The 27,811-nt window shown below is 44.0% G+C and overlaps 1 protein-coding gene across 2 annotated transcripts in view; it reads right to left on the bottom strand.

Moving 5' to 3' along the window:
* The window catches only part of TMEM255A (transmembrane protein 255A), a 45,827-nt gene extending 37,886 nt beyond the window's left edge, over nucleotides 1-7,941 (bottom strand). For both annotated transcript variants that reach the window (XM_057718573.1, XM_057718572.1), the window contains exons 1-2: nucleotides 7,758-7,941; nucleotides 1,008-1,150 (exon numbers count right to left, since the gene is read on the bottom strand). In XM_057718573.1, coding sequence (XP_057574556.1) covers nucleotides 1,008-1,150; nucleotides 7,758-7,815 — 201 coding nt within the window. In that variant the 5' untranslated portion in view covers nucleotides 7,816-7,941. The remainder of the gene's footprint in view (nucleotides 1-1,007; nucleotides 1,151-7,757) is intronic.
* Nucleotides 7,942-27,811: the final 19,870 nt, after the last annotated feature.

Raw genomic sequence — 27,811 nt, 5'->3', positions numbered from 1 at the left:
AAGGCGAGCTATCATTCTGGAGGATGGCAGGTTCCAAGCAGCAAAGGGTTGGTGGTAGGGCAGTTTACGTGTGCCCCAATAGTCTTATCTAGTCTTCACTAAATTAGTCCCAAGAAAATGGACAAGAAGTTTGGAAAGACTCCTGTGGATAAACCACGAGTTGCAGATGACCCTAATAATGTAACACAGTGAGAAAATAACAGAGCTGACCCTTGAAACTCTCAGGGTGAGCTCTTTGTCAGCCACACTGTGAGATCGCTTTAAGAAAACAATGATGCCAATGACGATCTAATCATATCTGAGAAGAAAGTCCCAAATATCCAAAATTATCTAGTAGGCTATTTGAAATAACAATTTACAGCCACTATCTTTAAAGAGATTTCAAGTGAAGTGCATATTATTCCTTGAAATTATAGTCTTAGTATGAAGATATTAAAAATTAAAGTGTATTTCATATTAATCTAATTTTTGAATTTCCATTTTTGTATGTTTTATGAATGTGTGTATATAATTTGTAAATGAATAAATACACGTATTTTAGGAGTAAATATTCCAAAATTTTTTCCTGAGAGGAGGGCAGGATGACTCTGGAGATCAGTGCTGTGGGTCATGGACTGTCAAGCTACAAGAGTCCTCAGATTTCAGGTAAGCTCAGGTGACCTCTATTATATATATAGTAAAGCAGATGCCCAGAGAGGAAAGGATCTCAGCCTAAGGTTAACACTGCTAATTAGTAACATCTCCTAGACCAGAAAACTAAGGTCCTAAAGAGTGAGATGACTTGCTCAGGATCACACTGCTAGTTAGGGATGGAGCTGGGATTCCTCTGAGTGTTAGTCCAGTGCCCTTTTAAACTGGCCCAGAGTTGTCTCTCTATATAAACATAGAGATATATAAAGGAGGAAAACTGAGCAAACACAGAAACTCAGAATTGAAAACCATCAGAGTAGAACCAAATGTTTGTAGTCAGCAAGCTACTGAGACCTACCTATGCCTTTGATACTCACAATAACTCCTGGGTAATAACCTCCAACAGTCACATTCTGAGTCCTGGTGGTTGCAGCGAGGCCCACCGTGAGAATTAACACGGACACAATAAGCAAAGTCACGGTGACATAGATGGAGTTTCGTTTCCTCCGATTGAAGGCTCCTGAAAGCACACAGAGAAACTGAAATTGCTTATTTTGGCTGGAGAAGGGATGGACTTAAAAGAAAAAAAAATCACTAGGAAGGTTTTCCTTTCCTACTCCAACTGGTAACTAGGGTTATCTCTGGGGAGTGGGATTATGGGGGAGAGATGGAGCTTTAGTTTTTTGCAGTCGTCAGGTGTTACGTTTATGATAATATATATACATTTCCAGTTTGAAAATAAACAACAGAAGAAATTGTACCAGTTACATAAAAACAAAACTAAACACATTTTTGTGCTTTTGGCATTCGATAAAAGATGTATCATACCCACTTAGTGAATTGGGTTTTTTTTCAAGTCAAATTATAAGGTACATGATAAATGGAAAGTGTCCTGTGGAGATATTAAATGAAAATATTTTAAGGCCGATATGCAACTAAGAAGGGTGTTTTCATAAGCTGGAGATATGAAATTTCATTTTCAGTGTAAATATCAGAACCAAGCCAGGTCCTGGGATTTTTTTTTTCATTTATTTCTGACATTTGCTACCTTATGTATAAACTTTAAAATGGTGTGTTGGCAAGATTTGCCACATAACAAATGTGTGTAATAAAGTAAGTGTTTGGAGGCTATTAGTCCACAAAGATATGTATCGAGGGAGGTAGATGGGGAAGATTATAACTTACACCGTTTAGGCTTATGTGAGGGTGACATAAATACAAATGATGAGAAACCCGTTCTCCTACTCAGTGCTTATCAGACATGATAGCGCAAACCAATTTTTTTTTTCGAAAACAGGCTTATTAGGTCAGAGAGAAAAATGGTATCTAGACTCGCTTTTCAATTTAATTTTTTTTAAGGAATGAGGCACTGCTCAACACTCTGGGTGCGTTTCTCTGGAGGGGGTTCTCAACAGGAAATACCAGGGATGAGTTACCACCTAGGAGTTCTCATAAAAATAAGCAACTGGGGGACTTGCTATGAGAGTCGTTCTCTAGTGGGGAGCCTTATGACACGGTCACCCACCCAGGTGGCTTGGCTGTCATTTAATGGGCCTAAAGAAGCCACTTGGGACTGTTAGCAGGACCCCGCCATTCTGGGAGGCCTCGCTGCAGCCTCGGAAAGCAGCTGCCTTTGAAGCCGCCCAGACTGCACCACTGGGAGGGAGGGGAGGGGGATGAAGGAAGGGGGATGGAGGCGAGAAAACCAGCGAGACCCAGCGAGACCCAGGAGGCCTGGTAGTGCTGAGAGGGAGGGGCTGTGGCTGGCCCCGCAGCCCCCAGCAGATAACCCCTCCTCGAGGGAAGAGGAGCGTCAGGATTGCCACCCTGGGTGAGCCCCACCATCCATCTCATCTCCCCCAGTGCGGTCCCTGCCGAAGGCTCCAAGGGAGGTGGGAGGGGCTGATGGTCTCTCCCCTGACGTCAGCCTCGAAAGTGAGGGACGTGACTCATCAGGGTCATTTCTAATGTGGTACTATTCTAAGACCATTTTACATCGAAATGTAGAAGTGACTGGAGCGTTTAGAGGTACCCACAGACTAAAGCGCCATATCGCACCCTGGGAGGAGAGGTAAAGTGAGTTGGGAAACGGAGGCTTCTCTCCGGGGTGGGGGGGCCCCGAGTCCAGCCTCTAGGGGTAAAAACAACAGGACCACTGGAGACACCTGTGACATCAGGGCCCTTTATGTGAGAGGACTATTTGGGATGCAAATTGGGAGCTGACTGCTGGTAAACAGAGGAGCAGAGTGGGGAGACTCAGACTGCTAAGCGGGGTGGAGGAGCAGGATTTATTTCTCCTGTTTATCTGGTGGTTACCCTTCCTCTAGATTTTGAGGGACCTTAAATGAGTCTCTAAACCAGGGTCCCTAAGTCCATTTGATGATAGCCGCTTCTCAGTGAATCTGCCAGTTGGCTCCACAGAGGGGCTCTAACATAAACTTACCAACATCCCCCCCATCCCTGTCTGCATTTCTACACCATCTTAGCCCTCCCCGACCCCAAACTGGCCAAAGAGAGTGAGGGAACATCTGGACACAACAAAGGTATCTTTGTGACACACAAAAGTGTCTCAACACCTCACAGGGAAAACATGTCACCTTAGAGACTAGACGTGGGGGAGCGTGTGTACAGTCTTTCTAAATTTGGGGGTATCACTTGCCTGCTTCTTCCTGGCCAACTGGCTTTTGATCTTATTCACAGCTCTTGGGTCTCCTTTGCAAATATCACTCTAACTCTTAAAAGCACAGGAGCCAGGTCAGAAAAGTGACTCAGCAAACCACATGGTGTCATTTGAAAAATCTATTTTTTTTTCCTGCTTTAGAACCTGAATTGAAAATCCAGTCAGTTGAGAAACCCAGGCAGAGATCCTGCAGCTCCACAGGGGCTTTGCCTCCAGACAGGATTAGTTTTGGATAAAATTCCTAAGAAAACTCTCCCATCACTAGGTTGAATATCTGTATCTGTCCCCTCACACCGTCCCCCAAGTCACCCTTTATTTTACACTATAAGGACTAAAATTGTGTAAAAATGAAATTATTTCTAGCTGCACTTGGGGAGTTGACCATTTAAAGGAACCCCAGGGTGAATCCTTTTGAAAAGTGAAGAATCACCCCTCCATTTATCCTTAGTGTCAATTTGACTGAAAAGTCACATCTGCTTAGAGCAAGACACACCTGTCCTCTAAAGGTGTGGCCCAGGCTCCCAAAAGGCAGCTCTTTGTGTCTGCTTAGGACATTTTCCTGGCTGTTTTATTTAAGAAGGGAGAAGTAGAGTTCTGTTCTTATTAGGGTACAATTTGGAGCCTGACTTAGATGTTCCCGTAAACACAGGAACATCTTATTCCGATTTTGTTTAGTAAATCAACATATCAAAAAACCTCTGACACCATGAGGTACTTCAATAAAGCAGCAGGTATGTGAAAACAGTGCCCATCACAGTGTCTGATACCTAGTGAGCAGTCAATACTTGTTGAATAAACAAGAGGCAACATCTCAGAATCGCTTCATTTCTAATCAAAAAGGCTGTAGGTGGGAATTATGTGAATATAAGCTACGCTCATAGAATTGGTTTTTTAAAATAGGGTACACCCAAGGGCTCCCCAGAACTAAAAGCCTTCTGGCCAACTAGTGTCACAACCCCAATGGCTCTCACTAGCCTGTCTACTTGGCACCCAGTATCCTTCTGTTTAGACAACCACCACCCCTGAAACCAACAGCAGTGGGAGAGTCTGAATCCCCGTCATTGGCATCATTGGCATTGTCTGCCCTCCCCCCCTCCGCCCCCAGCAGCCTCCCCGCAGAACTACTGCAGCCCTCCCTCTCTGCAGTGCCCCACCTCCACCCCAGATTCGTGACAACCACGATGCTCTGCTCTAGAAGGGCCCAATTGTTTGCTGTCTCCACCCTTCCCAATACAGCCAGCTTCTCCCTCCTCCGAGTCCTCTCCCTGGTCAGAGCCCCCACCTGCACTGCGGTCTTTGAATCCGAGTCCCTCCCTTCCTCTGAAACCTGCTCAAAACTCACCCCCTCCAAGAAGTTTTTCTTGATCAAGCTCACTCTTCTCTAATCACTCATTATTTCATGTCCCTGAGTTCCTAGATACGTCTCTCAGTAAGTATATTAACTGTAACTGCTGCAATTACAGTTGTAATTGTGGGTCTGGTCCACAACCCATATGATGTCCACCAGTTTCAGGATTATGTCTGACAGGAACCAAGGTGTGGGTTGCCAAAAGGTAGGATGACTGTCTCTGCTCACTTGTTTTTTTTACCTAGTACATGTTCTTGATTCCCTGCCCCCCTTGACTATAGGGTGTGTAATCTCTATCAGAGTGCAGCAATGATGGAGGCCCAGTATCCTGTCCTGTGCACTGTGTTGTTGCTGACTGGCTAATTCTTCGGGCTGGTCTTTGAACCGATTAGGATTTGCTTACCTGAGTCAGCTTTGCCATACAGGGAGGGTCCCAGAAGTCCCAGCCTTGAGCATCCCTGGAAACAGGTGGCTGCCCACACAGCCTCAAGGCTCTGCCAATCTCCCAAACATTTCCTTAAAGGTGCTGAAATCCCCTTTGGGCAATTCCTTGACTGGAGACATCCAAGGCCTCCAGTGAATTACAAATATGTTCTTTGCAAGGGAAGGAGAGCCCCGCTGTAGTGAAGGTGCCTTAGCGCCTGAGGGCGGTGTTGCCAAAAGGGAGCTGGGGGTAGCTGGGAAGGAGATGAGGGGGCACCGGAGTCAAATTACCAGCCAAGCGCCTGCTCAGCCCCAGCCTTGGACTAATCGCTCATCCCCCAGGCAGCCAGCAAGCTTAGAGTGCAGGCACCTTGGTGCAGTGTGTGTCTGTGTGTTTTACATTTTATTGTTTTGGCTGCGGTTGTGTCCTGCCAGTAGAGGGAATCCCCTCAGAAATGCTGCCCTTGGAGGCTGAAACACTAACCCACCCACCCCTACTTCCCCTCCCCCCATGCAAGGGAAGGTGGCGTTGCCAGGGCTGAGTTAAGTGGGAGTAGCTCCCAAGTAGCCTAGACGCTGATTCAGGCCTGGGCTGTGCGGGACCAGCGCCAGGGAACTCCGGGGAGACTCCCCTGTCCAAATTCTGGAAACCTAGGGTTACCTCTCGACTCGGGAATTTGCTAGTGCCCTCGGTCTGAGCACTTTACGAAGCGGGCTGTGTGGAGCGGGCTTGCGCGTCCATATGGGATCTGTGATTCTTTTCCCGCAGCGGCGAATCTGGGCTGGGCAAAGCCCACTCATCTTGTTGCGCAGATCTTTCGGGAAACGCAGGACTGGCTGAGGGCCCCTGGGAGCCCAAGAAAGAACTCTCTTCATCTCGTTCCCCAACCCACAGAGCAAGGTGCCAAGGAGCAACGCTTTAAGCCCGGGGTCCGTAACCTGCCCACTCGCGCACAGGCAGGCCGGCGGGCGGCCTGGTTTGCAGGTGGTTGTGGCCCGCTGAGGGGATGCGCGCGGCCGAAACCTCGCACTCTTCCAGCCGGCCCTCCCTCGCGCACCAGCCTGGCGTCGGGGAGCCAGGGCTACGTTGGCGCCACAACTGGCCAAGGTGAGGAGTGCATTCTGTGTGCGTGTGCGCGCGCGTGTGTGTGTGCGCGCGCGCGCGTCTGTTGGGGAGAGAGAGCTGCGGGGGCGGGGGGTCTGGTACTGCGGGGTTCTGGATTCGGACCCCAGTCCTTGGCCTCATTTGTACCACGTTGCAAATAACTACGCCTTTAAAAAAAAAAAAAAAAGAGCAAATTCTTATACCGAATATGCAAAACCATTGAAAACACGGATCTTTCCACCATCGAGGAGATAACACTTTCTGGGGCCCCTCGGGTGAACGAATTCTGTTGAGGCAGGGTCTTTTGCAGGCAGTAGGAAGCTCACATATGGGGTTCAGCCCTCGCCCCGCCCCCTCCCCTCGATGTTCCCGCAAATTCTTCGGAGAAGACCTGAGCAGACTGGATGGCAAGAATTCGGGAAGGAGGGATTTTGCAGAATGTTAAGTATGTTGGAAAGAGAGAATTCGATTTGGTTAAAGTGTATCCGAAGCAAATTTTAAGATTGGGTGGGATCATGGTTTGACAATCCCCTCCCGCTCTCCTGGGCTCCAAATTAATTTCTCTGCCCAGTGAAATCATAGGGCTTGGGGAGGTGCCTAACAGCTGAGGGGTACTGGGGGTTTTGTTTGTTTGTAACTACCAAAAAAGCAACTTCGAGGGGCAGCCAAGTTGGTGCCTGGAGGCAGCTGTCCCCCACTTTTCATGAGGAAAGGTGTTGAACCAAATCAGGCTACTGGGTTCCCGCCCTCCTCCCTTTCGCCGGGAGAGGAAAAGCGCGACTTCAGAAGATGCGCGGGCTCGCGCTCGCTTTCTCGAGCTCTCACTTGTCCCTCCCCCCCCACCCCCCCCCACTCCCCCGCTTTTTTTCACACTCACGCACATTCCGTGCATTTGGAGCAAAATAGGAATCAAATTCAAGGAATGTTGATCCTGCCGCTGCTGACGGCCGGGCTGGGCTGTCTTGAGTGATTCCTTAGGAATTCCCCTCCTGCCAGCACCCCCTCCTTTCTTCTCCGCCTCCCCCCGCCGCCCATCCCCCAGGGTTGCGCAAACCCCCCCCATCAACAAGGTGCAAGTCAGGCCTCCCCCTACTGCAGTTCTGAATTTCAGGGCAGCTTCGACAGAGTTGGGAGGGGGCGAGGACCCTGCTTCTTCTAATTATCGTTAGTCTTGAGCTCTTTGAAGTGACGGGGACTTTGCAAAGAGGGAGCGTCGAATGGAAAGCGAAGGCGCGGGTTGCAGGGAAGTGTTTTGATCCCCAGACAGCTGGGATTTACCGCCGGCTGCAAGTCTGTAGGCACACGCACACAAACACGCACACACCCGCACTCCCGGCCAGGGATACTCCGACGCAAGCTGGGCGCTCGCAGCTCCGCGCGTCGCCCCCGCCCCCGCCGGGCCGCTCTCCCGGGGCTCGGGTCCCCGACCCCAACCCTGGGGCGCGCGGACCCCCCTCCCTCGCCCCGCTTTCCGCTCCCGGGCTCTCGGGGCGGCCGGGGCGCTCGCAGTCCAGGGGGTAGCGCACTCACCCCTTGCCGCCGCCGCCCGTAGGCAGGGCGGCTAGACTTACCCATGGAATCCGGCAGGGACATGTCGCTGGACCGCTGCTGAGTCAGGGACTGATGCATGGTGAAAGCTGCCCTGTGGCCTCGGCCCCTGAAGCTGCTTCACGCGCCCCCGGCTCAGGGCGCCCCGCAGAGCATCCTACTCCTCGGCTGCGGCTCCCTGTCCCTCCCGAGAGCTGAGAGAGACTGACTCTGGTTGCGAGCTGCAGCCCAAGTGCCGCCTCCCCCTCCCTTCCCCTCTTCTCCCTCCCTCCTCTCCTGCCTCCCTCTTCGGGAGGCAGCAGCATTGGCGGTCCGAGCAGAGACGTGCGCTTGCGCAAGACCCCCCTCCTCCCTCCCCCTCGGCCCCCCCATCCTAGTTATCCACCTCCCAGCCTCCCAAGCCAGACAGGGAGCCGTTTTAGCCCCTTGGGGCCAGGACTGCGTATAGAGAGAGGGGGAGGCTACAGCCTGGGGCCAACCGTCCTTCCCTGTAGTTCGGAGAGAGGGTCTTGGGCAAGCATCCTATTCTAGGATTTATAACTGGGGAGGGGGGCCGAGTAAGAGGATCAGAGCTGAGAACACGCACACACACAGAGACACACACACATTCGTGCAGGTTTGGTCTTAGTGCTTCCAGAATGACATAATGGAGCTGGAGATGATCCAGAGAAGGGCCACTCTATAATCAAGGGGACGGGGGAGGGTGGAGGGGGCTGCCATATGAAGACAGATTAAACAAATGCAGACTCTTTAGAAAGATGAAGGCTGGGAAGGGATGTGACTAGAGTGTATAAAATTATGCAGAGATGGAGCGAGGGAACACAGCCTTATTCACCAGATCTGACAATTCTAGAACCAATAGCCCCCTAAGAGCTAGAAGGAGATTCAGCTAATGCAAATATGACTCTGCATCAGCACTCGAGTTTGTGCTTTTGTTCAAAGTGCTTTTATATTAAGGATCTCATTTTCTCATCAAAGCAGCCATGCAAGGCAGGAAGAGGAGGTATTGATAACCCCATTTTACAGATGAAGAAACTGAGTTTCAGAGAAGGGACGAACATTTCCTGTACTCACTCAGCTAGCAAGTGACAGAGGCGGGATTTGAACCTAGATCTGTTGGACTCCCAGGTCAGTGCTCTTCCTGCTCTGGCAGCTAGTAGAGAAATGCTATTCTATGTAGCATATTGAAAACCTGAGGAATTCATTAGCCCCAAGAGGTGCAACTGGATGAAAACACAAGTAGCCTTGGAAAGAGTAAGTCATGGCTGACAGACCCACTGTGGATTGCTAAGGGAAACTGGGGATGTGGTAGGAATGTTCCTGATCTTGGAGAACAACCAAGTCCTTCCTCAACCCATTCTCCCAGACCCCATTAGGATATTGGGCTGGAATCACTACATTGTTGGCCCAGAGGGTGGTTCTGATGTCCCCCAAACAGCAGAACAGGATGAGGCCTCGTTGGAGTGCTCCAAGATATTTGACTGGTGGCCAAGGGAGGTGTAAGGTGAGGAAGGGGAGAACAGTGGGCTCCAGCTCCTTCTGGAAACTCAGCCCTGTGGGCTTGGTGTTGCAGGGAATTCACCTGTTTGAAGGCATTCTTCCTGCCCCAGTGAGAGTGCCCAGGTTCTGCTTGCCAGGTCTCCTTCCAACCACCTCCCCCGGATGACTGCTGCAATCCTCTCTCCATGTGCACCCTCAAAACACCCCCAAGTCAACTATAAAACTTTCCTGAGAGTTGATAGGATGAAGAAGAGTACTTGGTTCTTTCCAGCTCTGCCTCGCTAATCTACTGTGAGGCTTCATTTCCTTATCCAGGAAATGGAATTAAGGGCCCTTGCCCTTTCCCATCTTCCAAAGGAAGAAAAGATGTTTCCTGAAGGTTGAAAAGGAAGCCCTTTGTAAAGAACTTGGGCACCCCAGGGGCCATGCTGAAGGCCCTTCCAGGTATTATTAGCAGCCCTACGCTATAGATACAGTTTAGAAATCTGTGATACGTGTCCTAGACATAGACAAGATGCCCACTATTGTAGGGGTGTGTGTCTTAAGCATGTTTGGCTTGTGTGTCAGAGTCTTCATAAACTCCACAAAGGCAGAGAGAAACCCCATATGTACACATCTGCCATGTTTGTCTCCAGTTCTGTTTACTCGTCTCTTCCTTCCCCCACTCTAAATATCTCATATATTTAAGGCAAAGAACTCCTGCAACCAGCACTGATTTCTCAGGAGTACTTCATAATTAACTGCTTTTGTTTCTGTGAAAGTAGCCTTGAAGAGATTTTCATACAGGCTGGAAAAGACAGCTTTACACCTTCTTTGGGGATTTGGGCTCCCCAATAGCAACCATACAGCTAGAGTTCCCTAAAAAAGCCAAATAGAAACTTGTTACTATGCTGGTTTCAATGGACAGAATGAGGCCTTTTCACTTTAGAGAGAAGCGTGTTACCTGTTAATTGACACAGAAGGCGTATGTAATTTGACCTTTGTAATCAAAGCTGTAAACTAGGGAGGTTCCCTTAATGGAGGTGAGCCTTGCTTTATGCAACAACTGTATTCCTGAATCCCTCATGAAAATGAAACACTATTTTAAAAAATACTAGAGAAGCTGGCTATTTCAAAGAACTGCATACTGTATATTTCCTTCATACTGTCTCTCAGGGTACCGTATGGGATTTGGAACACAGCAGGCTCTCAGTGAAGTTAAAGATGACTGAGACCAGTAGCAGTGACAATAGCAGCAGCTGCGGCAGCTCAGAGAGTAGTAGCAGTCTTCTCCCCAGAGATGCTGTGCTTGTTTGGTCAGAGGATCTGGGATAAGGGGAGGGACGAGAAGGGGAACTCAAGAGAAAAAAATCCCACAATACATTTCAACTGAGTCTGGCACAGACACCCCCTTTCCTCTAAAAGAAAGTTTATTTTAACTCAGAATGAGCTGGACAATTAAAAAGCAAGAGGCGAATTTTCATGGGCTCGATTCTGATTTTCTTCATGTCAAAACACTTGTGGATTTTATACATAAACCAACTTATAGTAAATTTACCAATAGGCAAGCCTCCTAGATGAAGGAACAGGTCTTTCATGCTAATGAAGGCTACTGTAAAACTGCTTGGTTAGCTTCTGATAAAAAAGAAATTATTAAAATGGCTTAAGATAAATCCTTTTCATTGCAAGCTTAATCAAGCATACAGTATTGCCCTAGGTTGCAAACTGTTTTATAGCATGAGGAAATGGTTTGCCAATGGGGCTGCCCCCTGTTTCTCTCTGTCTTCTTCAGACCAATGATGATAGCACTCCCCAGAAGCCTTCGGACCACTAGAAAAATGCCAGATGGCGCTCTGCCTCTAACATGTTTACCCTGGGAACAGCCATAGCACTCCATCACCTCCTTATTTTGATGATTGGTTTGACTAGTTAAAATACCGTAGTACCTTCCTGTTTCCAAATTTGGGGATGTCAACTAGAGGGATCATGTCTACATGTGTACATACCCATGCATGCGTGCATATTTCAAATAGTGGCCACAAGAGTATTCACAAATGCACACACATGCATACACACACATGCCTATTTACATCCTAAGCATTCCCTCTCCACCGTGGTTACCACCACCTACCTCTCAGCTGCAGACTTGAGTTGAGTTGACCAAGGATAGAAAGGAGCTTCAGAATAATGGAGAACCTGAAAGAGTCCAAACACTCCTAACTGAGGCTGGAGTTGCCCCCACCAGACCACCTTAGGTCAATGCCTAGTACCCAGTGCCTGTGCCACAAACAGCTGAATCAGAGGAGAACCATCGTTGATGGTGTTATTTAGCCCATGAAGCCTGACTGTTCCCATTGTCAGCTGGCCATTTTCTCTGAGTACCAGGAAAATCACCACCACATCAGGGAACAAAGCTGATACTTGTCTTTACTTTGTTATTGTTTTCTTCCTATTCTGTGACCTGCTTCAGTGACCAAACACTATATCATAAATGTTTTCCAATACCAATACGAAATTTTTGATAACATGATTTTAAACTGATGGACCATCATTTATTTATCATTCCCTGTTATGGGATATTTTAGAGGTTTCTAACTTTTCAACATTATAAATAGCACAATGAACTAAATATTTGCATCCTTATTTCCATTGGATACAACATTACAGTAGAATTGTTGGTTCAAAAGTTTCAAATATATTTCCCAATTAAAACATTTTTATCGACATACAGTAAAGTACACAGGCCTTAGGTGTACATATTGATGAGTTTTTACATACTCTTGTAACCACCACCCAGACGTTGAACCTTTCCAACATCCCAGATAGCTCCCTTGAGCCCCCTTCCCAGCCAATAACCCTTTTAGACGTAACCACTCTTCTGATTTTTAACATCCAAATATATTTAAGGTTTTTAATAGATATTGCCAAATTGTCCTCCAAAATATTGGTAGTAAAGTACATTGCCACCATCAGCATGTGAAAGTACCTGGGTCCTTGCACCCTCTAGGCTTTACCTTGCAAAAGAGATGTTTTAGCACTTAAGAAACATCTGGTTACAGTCAGCGACTGGAAGGGCCAGTCAAGAAGCCAGATTGGAGTTCAGCTGGGCACTAGGCATCCAGTGGGAACCACAGATCTAGGAGCCAGAGGCGGAGGGCAGGCCCAGAAGGCAGGCAACGACATGTCACAGTCCACAAGTACCTTAGAAACTGCTCAGTTATTTTCTTGTTTTCATTATTGTTCTCTGTTGCACATACCTAAAGTCTTCTTTTTTATGCAGCTTTCAAAATTTCTATAATAATAATAACTTAGTTATGCCTGGTACATAGTAGGGACTTAAATACTTGTTGAATATATGGCACTTTTTTTAAGAACTTTTATTGAGATACAGTTAACATACAATAAACTGCATATATTTCGAGTGTACAATTTGGTGTTTTTTTTTCTTATTAGTAATGTATATATGGCAATCCCAATCTCCCAATTCATTCCCCCCAATCCTCCCCGCTTTCCCCACTTGGTGTCCAAATGTTTGTTCTCTACATTTGTGTCTCTATTTCTGCCTTGCAAACCGGTTGATTTGTACCATTTTTCTAGATTCCATACATAGGTGTTAATATACAATATTTGTTTTTCTCTTTCTGACTCACTTCACTCTGTATGACAGTCTCTAGGTCCATCCATGTCTCTAAAAATGTCCCAGTTTCATTGCTTTTTACAGCTGAGTAATATTCCATTGTATATATGTACCACATCTTTTTTATCCATTCATCTGTTGATGAACATTTAGGTTGCTTCCATGTCCTGGCTATTGTAAATAGTGCTGCAGTGAACACTGGAGTGCATGTGTCTTTTTAAATTATGGTGTTCTCTGGGTATATGCCCAGCAGTGGGATTGCTGGGTCATATGGTAACTCTAGTTTTAGTTTTGCAAAGAACCTCCATACTGTTCTCCATAGTGGCTGTATCAATTCACATTCCCAGCAACAGTGCAAGAGCGTTCCCTTTTCTCCACACCCTCTCCAGCATTTACTGTTTGTAGATTTTTGGATGATGCCCATTCTCACCGGTGTGAGGTAATACCTCATTGTAGTTTTGATTTGCATTTCTATAATGATTAGTGATGGTGAGCAGGTTTTCATGTGCCTCTTGGCCATCCATATGTCTTCTTTGGAGAAATGCCTATTTAGGTCTTCTGCCCATTTTTGGATTGGGTTGTTTGTTCTTTGATATTGAGCTGCATAAAAAGTTTATATACTTTGGACATTAATCCTTTGCTTGTTGATTCGTTTGCAAATATGTTCTCCCATTCTGAGGGTTGTCTTTTCGTCTTGCTTCTAGTTTCCTTTGCTGTGCAGAAGCTTTGAAGTTTCATTAGGTCCCACTTATTTATTTTTGTTTTTATTTTCATTACTCTAGGGGGTGGATGAAAGAAGATCTCGCTGTGATTTATGTCAAAGAGTGTTCTTCCTATGTTTTCCTCTAGGAGTTTTATAGTGTCTGGCCTTACATTTAGGTCTTTAATCCATTTCGAGCTTATTTTTGTGTATGGTGTTAGGGAGTGTTCTAATTTCATTCTTTTACATTTAGCTGTCCAGTTTTCCCAGCACCACTTATTGAAGAGGCTGTCTTTTCTCCATTGTATATCCTTGCCTCCTTTGTCATAGATTAGTTGACCACAGTTTATCTCTGGGCTTTCTATCCTGTTCCATTGATCTATATTTCTGGTTTTGTGCCAGTACCATACTGTCTTGATCACTGTAGCCTTGTAGTACAGCCTGAATTCAGGAAGCCTGATTCCACCAACTCCATCTTTCCTTCTCAAGATTGCTTTGGCTATTCGGGGTCTTTTGCATTTCCATACAAATCGTAAAACGTCTTGTTCTAGTTCTGTGAAAAATGCCATTGGTAATTTGATCGGGATTGCACTGAATCTGTACATTGCTTTGGATAGTATAGTCATTTTCACAATGTTGATTCTTCCAATCCAAGAACATGGTATATCTCTCCATCTGTTTGTGTCATCTTTGATTTTTTTCATTAGTGTCTTATAGTTTTCTGAGTACACGTCTTTTACCTCCTTGGTTAGGTTTATTCCTAGGTATTTTATTCTTTTTGTTGCAATGGTGAATGGGATTGTTTCCTTAATTTCTCTTTCTGATCTTTCATTGTTGGTGTATAGAAATGCAAGAGATTTCTGTGTGTTAATTTTGTGTCCTGCAACGTTACCAAATTCATTGATTAGCTCAAGTAGTTTTCTGGTGGCAGTGACAGTTTTACTTCTTCTTTTCCAATTTGGATTCCTTTTATTTCTTTTTCTTCTCTGATTGCTGTGGCAAGGACTTCCAAAATTATGTTGAATAGTAGTGGCGAGAGTGGACATCCTTGTCTTGTTCCTGATCTTAGAGGGAATGCTTCCAGTTTTTCACCATTGAGAATGATGTTTGCTGTGGGTTTGTCATATATGGCCTTTATTATGTTAAGGTAGGTTCCCTCTATGCCCACCTTCTGGAGAGTTTTTATCATAAATGGGTGTTGAATTTTGTCAAAAGCTTTTTCTGCATCTATTGAGATGATCATGTGGTTTTTATCCTTCAATTTGTCAACATGGTGTATCACATTGATTGATTTGCATATACTGAAGAATCCTTGCATTCCAGGGATAAACCCCACTTGATCATGGTGGATGATCCTTTTAATGTGTTGTTGGATTCTGTTGGCTAGTATTTTGCTGAGGATTTTTGCATCTAAATTCATCAGTGATATTGGTCTGTAATTTTCTTTTTTTGTATTATCTTTGTCTGGTTTTGGATGTATGACACTTTTATCCATTGCTTTTTTCTGCTTACTGAAATAAAACATGACACTGTAAATATCCTCCAAACTGCAGAGATGCATGATGCAGCAAATTACCCTCTCCCCCACAATTCTACCCCCCAGAGATAACAACAATTTAAGGATTGTAGTGCATCATTCCCAATTTTGTTCTCCATGTATACTTTTCCTTTTGTTTGTTTTGAGAGTTAAATACTCCTTTTAAAAAATAAACTTTCTTGGGACTTCACTGGTGGCGCAGTGGTTAAGAATCCACCTGCCAATACAGGGGACACGGGTTCAAGCCCTGGTCCAGGAAGATCCCACATGCCGCGGAGTACCTAAGCCCCTAGGTTACAACTACTGAGCCTGAGCTCTAAAGCCCACGAACGACAACTACTGAGCCCATGAGCCACAACTACTGAAGCCCGCACACCCTAGAGCCCATGCTCCGCAGAGAAGCCACCGCAATGAGAAGCCTGTGCACTGCAACAAAGAGTAGCCTCTGCTCGCCACAACTAGAGAAAGCCTGTGCACAGCAACAAAGACCCAATGCAGCCAATAAATAAATAAATGATTTTTTAAATTAAAAATAAAAAATAAACTTTCTCAATAATAAAATAATATATTTTTGTTACGCATTGTAAGTTGCATTTAGCAGTGTTCCAATACATTACATCAAAGTTCATCTTCAATCAGTCAAACCCAAGAGTAGTTCATCCTTGCACAATAAAACCCCCTTCAATTTACATTACAATATCTACTTAGCTCTTATGGGCAGGAAATGGAAATTACATCTCACTTCTGATCACTAATGTGTGATGAAGAGTACCAAGAGAATTATATGAAAATGAATATAAAGAAATGATACTGATTTCAAGGTACGTGGTTTGGAAACATTACCAAAAGCATAAAAAATGATACAGGTATACATACTTCTAGTAAATTCTTGATAGGAAAGTTCTGAAGAACAAACAACCTGTTTCTTCCTGCAGAAAGATGGTAGTTTCTTTTTTAAATCAGTGGGTTTTTTCCACAGAATTTCACACTTTCCTTTTTTGAAGGCCTAAGAGAATAATAATGCATGCAGCAATGAATACACTAGGGAAATCATTTTTTTTTTAACTAGGGAAATCTTGATATTCAAAAAGGCTAGATTATGCTTTTTTGGGTTTTAGAATAAATGCGACAGAAAATGACTGTACTACCCAAAGCAATTTACAGATTTAATGCAATCCCGATCAGATTACCAATGGCATTTTTCACAGAACTAGAGCAAGAAATCTTACGATTTGTATGGAAACGCAAAAGACCCCGAATAGCCAAAGCAATCTTGAGAAGGAAAAATGGAGTTGGTGGAATCAGGCTTCCTGACTTCAAACTATACTACAAGGCCATAGTGATCAAGACAGTATGGTACTGGCACAAAAATAGAAAGGAAGATCAATGGAACAGAATAGAGAACTCAGAAGTAAGCCCAAACACGTATGGGCACCTTATCTTTGACAAAGGAGGCACGAGTATACAATGGAAAAAAGACAGCCTCTTCAATAAGTGGTGCTGGGAAAATTGGACAGCAACATGGAAAAGAATGAAATTAGAACACTTCCTAACACCATACACAAAAATAAACTCCAAATGGATTAAAGACCTACATGTAAGGCCAGACACTATAAAACTCCTAGAGGAAAACATAGGCAGAACACTCTTTGACATACATCAAAGCAACATCCTTTTTGACCCACCTCCTAGAATCATGGAAATAAAATCAAGAATAAATGAATGGGACCTCATGAAACTTAAAAGCTTTTGCACCGCAAAAGAAACCATAAACAAGACTAAAAGGCAACCCTCAGAATGGGAAAAAATAATTGCCTATGAAACAACGGACAAAGGATTAACCTCCAAAATATACAAGCAGCTCATGCAGCTTCATACCAAAAAAGCAAATAACCCAATCCACAAATGGGCAGAAGACCTAAATAGACATTTCTCCAAAGAAGACATACAGATGGCCAACAAACACATGAAAAGATGCTCAACATCACTCATCATCAGAGAAATGCAAGTCAAAGCCACAATGAGGTATCACCTCACACCAATCAGAATGGCCATCATCACAAAGTCTGGAAACCACAAATGTTGGAGAGGGTGTGGAGAAAAGGGAACTCTCCTGCACTGTTGGTGGGACTGTAAGTTGGTACAGCCACTATGGAAAACAATTTGGAGATTCCTTAAAAAACTACAAATAGAACTACCATATGATCCAGTCATCCCACTCCTGGGCATATACCCAAAGAAAACCATAATCCCAAAAGAAACTTGTACCATAATGTTTATTGCAGCACTCTTTACAATAGCCAGGACATGGAAGCAACCGAAATGCCCATCAACAAATGAATGGATACAGAAGATGTGGCATATATATACAATGGAATATTATTCTGCTATAAAAAGGGATGAGATGGAGCTATATGTAATGAGGTGGATAGAACTACAATCTGTCATACAGAGTGAAGTAAGTCAGAAAGAGAAAGACAAATATTGTATGCTAACTCACATATACGGAATCTAAAAATGGTACTGATGAACTCAGTGACAAGAACAGGGAAGCAGATACAGGGAATGGACTGGAGAACTCGAGGTATGGGAGGGGGCAGGGGGTGAAGGGGAAACTGAGAAGAAGCGGGAGAGTAGTACAGACATATATATACTACCAACTGTAAAATAGTCAGTGGGAAGTTGTTGTATAACAAAGGGAGACCAACTCGAGGATGGAAGATGCCTTAGAGGACTGGGGCAGGGAGGGTGGGGGGGAATCGAGGGGGGGGCGTCAAGGAAGGGAGGGAATATGGGGATATGTGTATAAAAACAGTTGATTGAACCTGGTGTACCCCCCAAAAAAAAATAAAATAAAATAATAATATAAAATCATAAAAAAAAAAAAATAATAATCACAAAATGTTAAGGTTGGAGCGAGATCAGTCAGTGAGTAAACATAATTAACATATTTTATACTGTAAACTATTTATTGAAGGAAAAAAATCCATACAGAAAAATTCACCGTATATATTGCTTTATAATCAGGAAACAAGGTCAGCACGTGAGGTTGAGTGGCCTCAAGCCCATAGGAATGGGTTGGGGGATCATTTGGTGGGTTTCACGGTTTGGATACCCTGCTTTACCTGTCAGAGATGGTGGTTGGTGGGGATGGTCGAATAGGATTCAATGACGCTGTAACTGCCTTGTTCCCTTCCTCTAATTAATTACAGAGCCCAGTACATCCTTTTCCTTTATCCCCATCAAAAAACATTCATTAAACACCTAATTAGATGTGGCATTGTTGCGGGCAGGGGCATGTATGTCCAACTGCTTTATTCAGGTTTGGACTGGAAAGGATTTCTGTGTTCAGTAGTTTCTGGGAAGCAATAGATTGGCTCCCAGTTCAAACTGCTCCACAGAGCCTTTAAAAATGTTTACACTCTGTGACCCAGTAATTCCACTTCTGGGAATGTGTACTAAGGAAAAAGAAATCTGGACTAAGATTTATGTGCAAGGATGTCCATGGCAATGTTATTTATAAGGAGAAAAGTTGGAGGAAAAAACCCTGAAATGCCCAAATTTAGGGGAATGATTAGCCAGATGATACCGCTGCCATATGATGCACATATTATATAGCTATTAAAATTGGGTTTTCAAATATTAAGGACATAGAAATATCCATAATAATGAGCGAATACATAGGTGAAGAAGTGCATGTGTAGTTCGATCCTGATTTTGTTTAAAATTGCATATATATGCACAGAAAAAATGCCTAGAAGTAAAGTCATAAACATTCACTGTAGTTTCCTCCGGGAGGTGGAGTTACGGGCGACTACCTTCTTCTTTATACTTTTCTGTACCTTTCAAATATACTCAGTGAGCATGTATTATTATTAAAATTAGCCCCCCAAACCTCCAAATTCTATTTTATAAACAAATTAAACAAATAGGTAAATATTTCATAATTGCACTCTGTCCTCCCTGCAGTGTGTGCTTGGGGCCACTCAGGACTCATTTACTTCGGTTCTTCTCTCTCTTTCTCTCTGTCACTCACACATACACACACACACACACACACACACACACACACACACCCTCTGCTTTCAGTCTTCCCTGCTTGAGTGCAAGTTTCAGGCGATGTGTCACCTCTCTAAAGGAAGTTTGTACTTCTCTTTCATTGTGTGATTAAAGCTTGTTGATGCTGGCAGGTGGCAAGTACTTTTTCTGGTCCAGCTCTTTCTATGCCCCTGGAATTACACCGGTAGGGGGCTGTCTACTCTGTGGATTGCCTGAAAGGAACAGCTTTCTGGGAAACTGACCTGTCTGGGAAGATAAAAGGAACTCTGCCTGGGGTAGGGTGGGGTGGTGGGAATTTGAGGGAAAGATAGAATAGAGAGAGGGATAAAATGAGCAGCTTTGTTTATTAGAGAAGATACCATTAATAAGGTTGTATTTTAGTGTCTTGCTGTTTAAAAGAAATACAGCACTGCAGTTCAGATGGTCCTGTAGGAAATTCTGTTGAAGGTGAAATGCCCCTATCTCTATGCCTGCCTCTCAGCTCTGCTAGGAACCCAGATCCTGCTATAATGAGGAGGGGGTTGTTCAATAAAGGCTGCCTTCCTTTAACAGCCAACAATTACAAACTTGAGATATGCACCTAAATTTCAAACAATACAGAAGTGTATAAATTAAAAAGTGAAATTCTTTCCCTTCCCACTCTCACTCTTCAGAGGTAACCTCTATTAAAAGTCTGGTGTGTATTTTCCTAGACTTTTCCACTTTTCCTATGCATATACAAGTATATGTGTACACACACACACAGAGTTACACATATAGGTAATGAACAAAAATGGAACCAAACTATAAATATTATTCTGCAACTTACTTTTTAAAAAACCTAGTGTTATTTCATGGGCATGTTTCCATTTCAGTATATATAGGTTTACCTCATTTTTTTAGCAACTGCATAACATTCCATCGTGGGAATGTTTCAGACTTATTTAACCAATTCCCCATGGTTGGACGTTTAATTTAGTTCCAGTTTTTCATAGTTACAAGCAATAGTGCAATCAGCATCCCTGTACATATACCACTGAATCAACTTAAGGGGAAATCTTCTTTCTATCACCTGTGCGTTACCTAAGCATTTGCAATTAGTTTCCTGGGCTCTGGAGAACAGTTTTTAATGGCCATGCCAAATGTTCTGTAGCATCCCGAATGGTCCAAGGCATCCTTTCCAATTAAGTTGCAGCCTACTACACACTGCATTTTAATGACATTATGCTTTAAGGACAGGGCACTGTCTTACTTTACTGACACAACTCTGTCTTCATATTAATGCCCTGGACTTGAATGGGCACTGCCTGTGGAGGGTGGGGCAGCCAGAGACTGCTGGTACACATCACCAAGGGCAGCCCAACCCAGAGGGACACAAATACATGACCTTCCCTCCTCCACTTCCATCCAGCATCTCTCCACCACTTCTGGCACGAAGACCCAAATAGAGATAAGGTACTTTATTTGCCACCTACCGGCTTGATGGAAAGAAATAGGGGAGCGCTAACAGTAACATCTGAATTGAAGGAGACTAGGCTGCTTTCCACGCCTCTCACCTCCCCATCTCCCTCCCCTACACCCAGGGGCTCACTGTCTCCACTAATATTCTGGCTGTTTGCAGGCCGTTTCCCTGGAAAGGGTCACCCTACTTGGAGGTGACCTCAGCCTTTGCCTGCACCCCCATCAAAACACATCAATTTTTTAGAACTCTCAGTTGCCAGTATTCATTTGTGTTAGCATGACAGAAAGCGCTTAAGATTTGGCATCAGGAGACCATTTTCTAGCCCTTGGACTTTGATCAAATCAATTAATCTCTCTGAGCCTCCATTTTGACAACTGCAAGATGGGAATAGTAATAATATCTTCTTCACAGGGTTGATGTAGAGATGAAATGAGGTAGCATAGGAGAAGGTCCATTGAAAGCGAGGAATAGTGTTCTGTGATTGTGAGGTGCCATTATTAGTTATGGATTCTCTCTTCCAGATAAACCAATTTGTTTTTATTTTGCTTAAACAGGGGATTTCTGGAGACTACAGTGTTTTAACTGGGAGGAGTGCTTATTATAGTGAAATGTCAGGCAGTAGAGCAAGCCAGTGGGGAAGCTGTTTTGAGATGGGGAAATCCTTCCAGATAGTCAAATCCACATATGTAGGGGGTTGCTGGCATCACCACGATGGAAGGCTGACCAGAGTCCTCCAGGCAAAAATGTCAGAAAGGTCTCTGTTTCCCTTTTCTATCTCCAGGGGAGAGGAAGATCAGTTGGAAGGGGGTGAGAACAACATAGATTTCTGTGGGCTGGCCTGAGGACCTACCCTCCCTGGGGAAATGTGTTCTAGCAACTGTTTGGTGTATTTTTAAAGGTCAGAGAGGCTTTGGCTCTATAGGATGGAGTGGCTGTGACACCTGATTAATGTCTATGCAGTACTTTCCAGAACGAAATTTAATCAGCAGAATGATTGCAGCAAGCAGCTGCCTGGAGGAAAATGATCCTGTTCTAATGGTGGCTTGTTTGATGTGTTGGCATTGTAGTGGGGCACGTGCATTATTAGCCCAGCCCAGGGGGGGCCCAACTAGGACACTGGATCAACTAGTAAGAAAATGCAGCAAACGGCAGCAGCCCTTCTATGGCTCTGTGTAGGGTCATCGCTGTCAGATTGTCGGCTCCTCCCCACTCCAAGGACCTTTACTGTCAGCCTCCTTCCTGCCCCCAGGGTCTTCCCTGTCAGCTCCTTTAACCCCCTCCTATCATTATTATCCTTTCCCTGAGGCCCCTCAGATCCATCATTCTTAGTGCTCCCCCCTCCGGTTTCAAGGCCTTCAATGACAGCTTCCTCCAGCACACTCACACAGACACACAAGCATATGTCCCTCCCCTCCCCCCACAGGTGTTCGCAAGGCTTAAGTGAAATGAAAAATGGTCTCTCCTTACAAAATGACTGGAGTCCCTTGGTCTAATTAACCCTTCTTGGCCTATTTTCCCATCAGAAGCACAGAGGTTGTTATATTGACTTGCAGAAATTCTATAGTCAGTGTTATATTCCCTAACAGGTAGGAAATGCAGCAGATACCTAGGTGACTGCCATGTCCTGCCACTCAAATGCTGGGCCTTCTTCACCAGGATCTGTGGTTGGAGATGTTCTCGCAGTAGTAGAGCCAGGTTGAATGAGCTAGTCACACTTTCTTGCGGCTGTTTCCCCAGTTTACAAAACTTCCACTTAACTCCTCCAGGGTGTACCCCAGAATTACCACAGGGACCTGACCCAGGACGAGGGAAGCATTTGGAATTATTAAGGCCCCAGTTTACAGTGGAAAGGGTAGCCTTTCAGGACTAAAAGGATCAAAGTGGATAGGGCTGTAACAGCCCTCTCTAAACTCAAAGAAAGGGCTAAGCAGGCTCTTTTCTGCCGGCAGTTGAGAGTACTTCAAGACTCCCACGCTTTGCCTGAGGCACCACCCCAGGGTCCTATGTATGAAATGAACCTGAAATCCATGAAAAACAAAGAATTGACCAGTGTTCCCAGCCACATCAAGTTGTGTATGCGTGTGGGAGGGTCTAGAGGCAGAACTGAACCATAGAAGATAGAGATTGTATTCAAAGTTAGAAAACATCCTGAATAGTATAGAACAAACCATTATTGTGCACTTGCTATGTACCAGGTCCTAGAAATAGATAAGATTCAATAAATAAATAAGATCCTGCTCTCAAGAAGTTCACGGTTTCTCTTTTTAAATGTTTTGGCCATGTGGTGCAGCTTGCAGGATCTTAGTTCCCCCACCAGGGATTGAACCCCTAGACCCGGGCCCTTGGCAGTAAAAGCATGGAGTCCTAACCACTGGACCGCCAGGGAATTCCCTGAAGGAGTTCACAGTTAAGTGGGGGGAGAGAGATTTGTTAAAAAAAGAAAAAGATAATTTCAGCACAGAAAACCAAATGTGATGGTAAAGGAGACTTATGCTGGATTCTCACAGAGGACTGAGAAGAGAGGGGAGAAGTGGTGCCTGATTTAAGTATTAAAAGATTACTCATTCACTAATTCATTCTCTAGGATGTAAGTCCCATGAAGTCAGGGGCTTGTTTTGTTCACTGTTGTGGGTCTAATGCCTAGAACAGTACCTGGAATATGGTAAGAACACACTATTCATTGAATAAATGAATACATGCCTACTATGTGCTAAGCTCTGTATTAAGCACTTGGGATATATGGGGGAGGGGTGATGAAAAGGGAAGAGTCAAGGAAGATTTCTAGGTTTTTGGCTTGAGCAGAAGAATTGGTGTTAATTCTTCCTTAAACGCTTGATAGAATTTGACAGTGACGCTATCTGGTCTGGGCTTTTGTGTGTGTGTGTGTGTGTATGTGGGAATTTTTGATTGCTGATTCAATCATTTTACTTGTATTAGTCTTTTCAGACTTCCTATTTCTCATTGAATCAGTTTTGATAACTTGTGTCTTTCTAGAAATTTGTCAATTTCATCTATGTTATCTAATTTGCTGGCATACAATTGTTCATAGTATGCCTTTTAAAAATTTTCTATAAGGTCAGCAGTAATGTCCCCGACTATAATTGTTGAATTGTCTATTTCTCCCTGTAATTCTGTCAGGTTTTCCTTCATGTATTTGGAGGGGGGGGTGGCTTTCTGGTATGTATATATTTACAATTGTTATATCTTCCTGAATTAGTGACCCTATTATCATTATAAAATGTTCTTCCCTGTCTCTAGTAATACTTTGTCTTAAAGTTTATTTTGTTTGATATTAGTATATCAACTCTCTTTTGGTTACTATTTTCATATGTCTTTTTTCATCCTTTCAATTTCAATTTAATTGCCTTTGAATCCAAAGCATGTCTCTTGTAGACAGCATATAATTGGATCATGCTTTTTTATCCATTCTTCTAATTTCTGCCTTTTGCTTGCAGTGTTTAATCTATTTGAATTTAATGTAATTAGCAAAAAGGTCAGATTTATGTCTGCTATTTTGCTATTTGTTTTATATATTTCATGTCTTTTTTGTTCATCAGTTCCTCCGTTACTGCCTTCTTTTGTGTTAAGTGGATTATTTTCTAGTCTACTATTTTGATTACCTTGTTGCTTTTACTATATTTTCAGTTATTTTCTTAGTGGCTTCCCTGGGGATTGCAATTAGTATATCAATTTATAAAAACCAACTGAAATTAATACCAAGTTAATTTCAATATTATTTAAGAACTTTGCTCCAAGAACGCTGCATTCTCTCCCCACTCCTTTGTGCTGTTATTGTCATACAAATTACATCTTTATACATTGTATGTCATCAACATAGATTTGTCGTGACTGCTTTATACAGTTGTCTTTTAAATCAGAAGCGGGGGGACCTTCCCTGGTGGTCCAGTGGCTAAGACTCCATGCTCCCAATGCATGGGGTCTGGGTTCAATCCCTGGTCAGGGAACTAGATACCACATGCTGCAACTAAGAGTTCACATGCCGCAACTAAAGATCCCGCATGTCACAACTAAAAAGATCCTGCATGCCATAACTAAGACCCGACTGATGCAGCCAAATAAATAAATAAATATCAATTCAGAAAGGGGAGAAAAAGAATGTGGTATATGGCCTAAAATTATGTGCTGCCTTGACATATGGTAAAATTGAGAGTGCCTCAAATGACCTAACTGCAAATTCCCCTCCCCATTCTCCTTCCACAGATAAGGTCCTCTAGCCAAACAACACTCTTTATCATGGAGACCAGACACAGTTTCTGCTTATCCCTGAGTAGTGGGCTTCAGTTCCCTGTCAGCCCAGAGAATTATTTAAACAAGTCAATCACAACCTCCCACAGGAACCAGGAGTTACTCCATCCTCTTTTTTTTTCCGGCCATGCCGCACTGAATCTTAGTTCCCTGACTAGGGATTGAACCCATGCCTTCTGGCAGTGGAAGTGCAGAGTCTTAACCAATGGACTGCCAGGGAATTCTCCATCCTCTTGATACTACAAAGCCTGCCTCCCACACCCCTGGTTGTTCACTTTGTTCCCAAGCACAAACTGCTAGTGGCTCTGTGTGACATGCACTGTCCTCCTCCTTCAGGAATAAAGTGTCCTCCTCCTGTAAATATATGTGACTAATAAACTGCTGTCTATTTCACCTGTCCAGTGTTGGGTGTTGTGTGTTTGTTCATCCCCATAATCCTAGCGCAGTATCCCTCCCTCCACAATGGGGTGAAGAGGAGGTGATCAACACAATTGGCATCATGAACAGGATGGACCAACCATGATCAAGGACACCGGGTCAGCTTTAATTAACTGTTCTTGGCTAATTAACTGGTTCCATGATATGGCAAATACTGTCTGGGACAGAACTGTCAATTGCCAGTGGACTTGTGTTTTGGCTTGCAAAGCAATGAGTTATCTTTGCTGGGTATTATCATCTCTTCCCACTCTGAATGCTCTAATCCTCAAGATAAGAATGGTTGCTAATTGACTATATCCCATCATGGTATGCTGTTGGTTTTGGCCCATGTTTGGCAGGTGGTCTCTGAGGCTCCTGCCTGTGAAGGCAGCACACACAGTATCTTGACCAGTTGGCACTTGAGTCGCAGTTACCAAGGGTGAAGCTATAGCTCTCTGGTCACTGTGTCTAGGCTGGTTACTGTCACTAGCTGCTTGGGCAGCCATAACATAACTTGTTCATGATTGTGGACTGCTAGGATGGGCCCAGGGACACTTCTTTGTGAGGTTCATGGAAAGGAAGGAGACCATCACCCTGGGGAGAATTAAGTTGACTATTAGTTGCCTAATACTCATTTTATTCAGGCAAGGGTAGCATTCTTGCTTCCCTCTATACTGCTGCTTCCCTTGCTACTATCATGTATGCTCTCCTGACCCCCAAAGGTATTGAGGTGCACATCCATGGTGGCCCATGGCCCAGGTACCAATGATTAAAAAAAAATGGAAAGGAGTGAAGGAGTATTTCATACTTAATTGCTGTCCCAATCCATAACCCCTAGCCAATGTGCCTGGGCTTTGCCTAACACTGTTGCTTACCAGCATGTCAAGTCCTAATCCTGCAATCAGGGGGCTTGATGAATCCCATCCAGGCCATAGACAAAATGATCTTACTGGATACGGACCTCAACTCAGGGAAGATTGACTGGCATTCCCTGGAGGAGGAGGCAGCTGCCTATGAAGTGAGTCCCAGGGGCCCTGAACCTTTCCCTGTAACCACTAAGAAGGTTCACATCACAGGTGATTGCGTAGAGACAGAAACTGAAAGCAACAGCTTTACATGGCTAGAAATCTAAATTGTTATAAGGGAATTTTTAGAAAAAGAAAAGTGGAGGGGAGGGAAGTCCCTGTGGGGGAAAGAGTGGGGCTGTAGCAGAATTATGGACCCAATGATCTTCTGCTACACCACTCTGCTGCTTATGCCTCCACTGCAACAAAGAGCTCAAATCTCAGGGTTGCAGGAAAAAAAATTAAATTGAAACAAAGGTCCATAATTTAACACAACTGAAAATACAAAATTTACTAAAATAATTTATACAGCAAAAAGACAAAAGGGCACTTTTATACCTCTTCAACATAGGTTCTGAATTAACTTCAACATTTGCAGTTGAAATGCACCAATTGGTAAACGTTCATGGACTTAATCAATACTGGGGCTCAAATTACAGTTATACCTGGGGACCCATTAAATTTAAACAAGGTACCCTCTATAATCTTAAGGGAATTACTGACTGTAAAATATAGGACAAATAGGTATGCTTCACCTTAACCATCAGAATTATTTTGCCTAAATTCTCCATGGTCATAGCACCCATTATCCTAGTGGCCATGGACACTCTGACCCAATGAGTAATAAATTAAAATTAAATAAAGTTTTGGCATTTACAAAATTCTTTGACTAAGTGAGGTGGCCTGGATTCCCCAGCTGAAACAGTTAATACGACCTAATGTAACCTAAAATAGGGCCTTCAGGGATTAAAATTTATTATATGTGGACTTCCTAGGTGGCGCAGTGGTAAAGAATCCACCTGCCAATGCAGGAGACATGGGTTCGAGCCCTGCTCTGGGAAGATTCCACATGCCACGGAGCAACTAAGTCCATGCGCCACAACTATTGAGCCTGTGCCCTAGAGCCCGTGAGCCACAACTATTCAGCCCATGTGCTGCAACTATTGAAGCCCACCTGTCTAGGGCCCGTGCTCCACAACAAGAGAAGCCACTACAATGAGGAGTCTGTGCACCACAATGAAGAGTAGCCCCTGCTCGCAGCAACTAGAGAAAGCCTGTGTGCAGCAACGAAGACCCAACACAGCCAATAAATAAATAAAATAAATAAATAAATAAATTTATATTAAAAAAATTTATTATATATAAGACCTAACTAGTGAAGGGGTGATTATCTCCACTGCTCCTTCATTTGACATCCCAATTTGGCCTGTTCTTCAACCTGGAAAGAATGAATAGTGCCTCACAATATGTAAGTGCATCCTCAATGCTGCGGTCCCATCCACTATGGCCCCCGTATCAAATACCCAATATTATTGGAATTACTGACTCCATCCACTCAGCAACTATTTTGCTATTATAGATTTGGATAATATATTCTGTTCAGTATCTATTTCAACACCTTCTCAATTGCTGATTGGCTTCACCTCCAAAGGGATACATACACCTTTACCAGGCTACTCATGGGTTACCTCAGTGG

The sequence above is a fragment of the Hippopotamus amphibius genome, chromosome X (genome assembly GCF_030028045.1).
Source record: "Hippopotamus amphibius kiboko isolate mHipAmp2 chromosome X, mHipAmp2.hap2, whole genome shotgun sequence".
In the NCBI taxonomy this organism is placed as follows: domain Eukaryota; kingdom Metazoa; phylum Chordata; class Mammalia; order Artiodactyla; family Hippopotamidae; genus Hippopotamus; species Hippopotamus amphibius.
The sequence above is the reverse complement of the archived record's forward strand: the minus strand, read 5'-3'. Positions and strand labels throughout refer to the sequence as shown.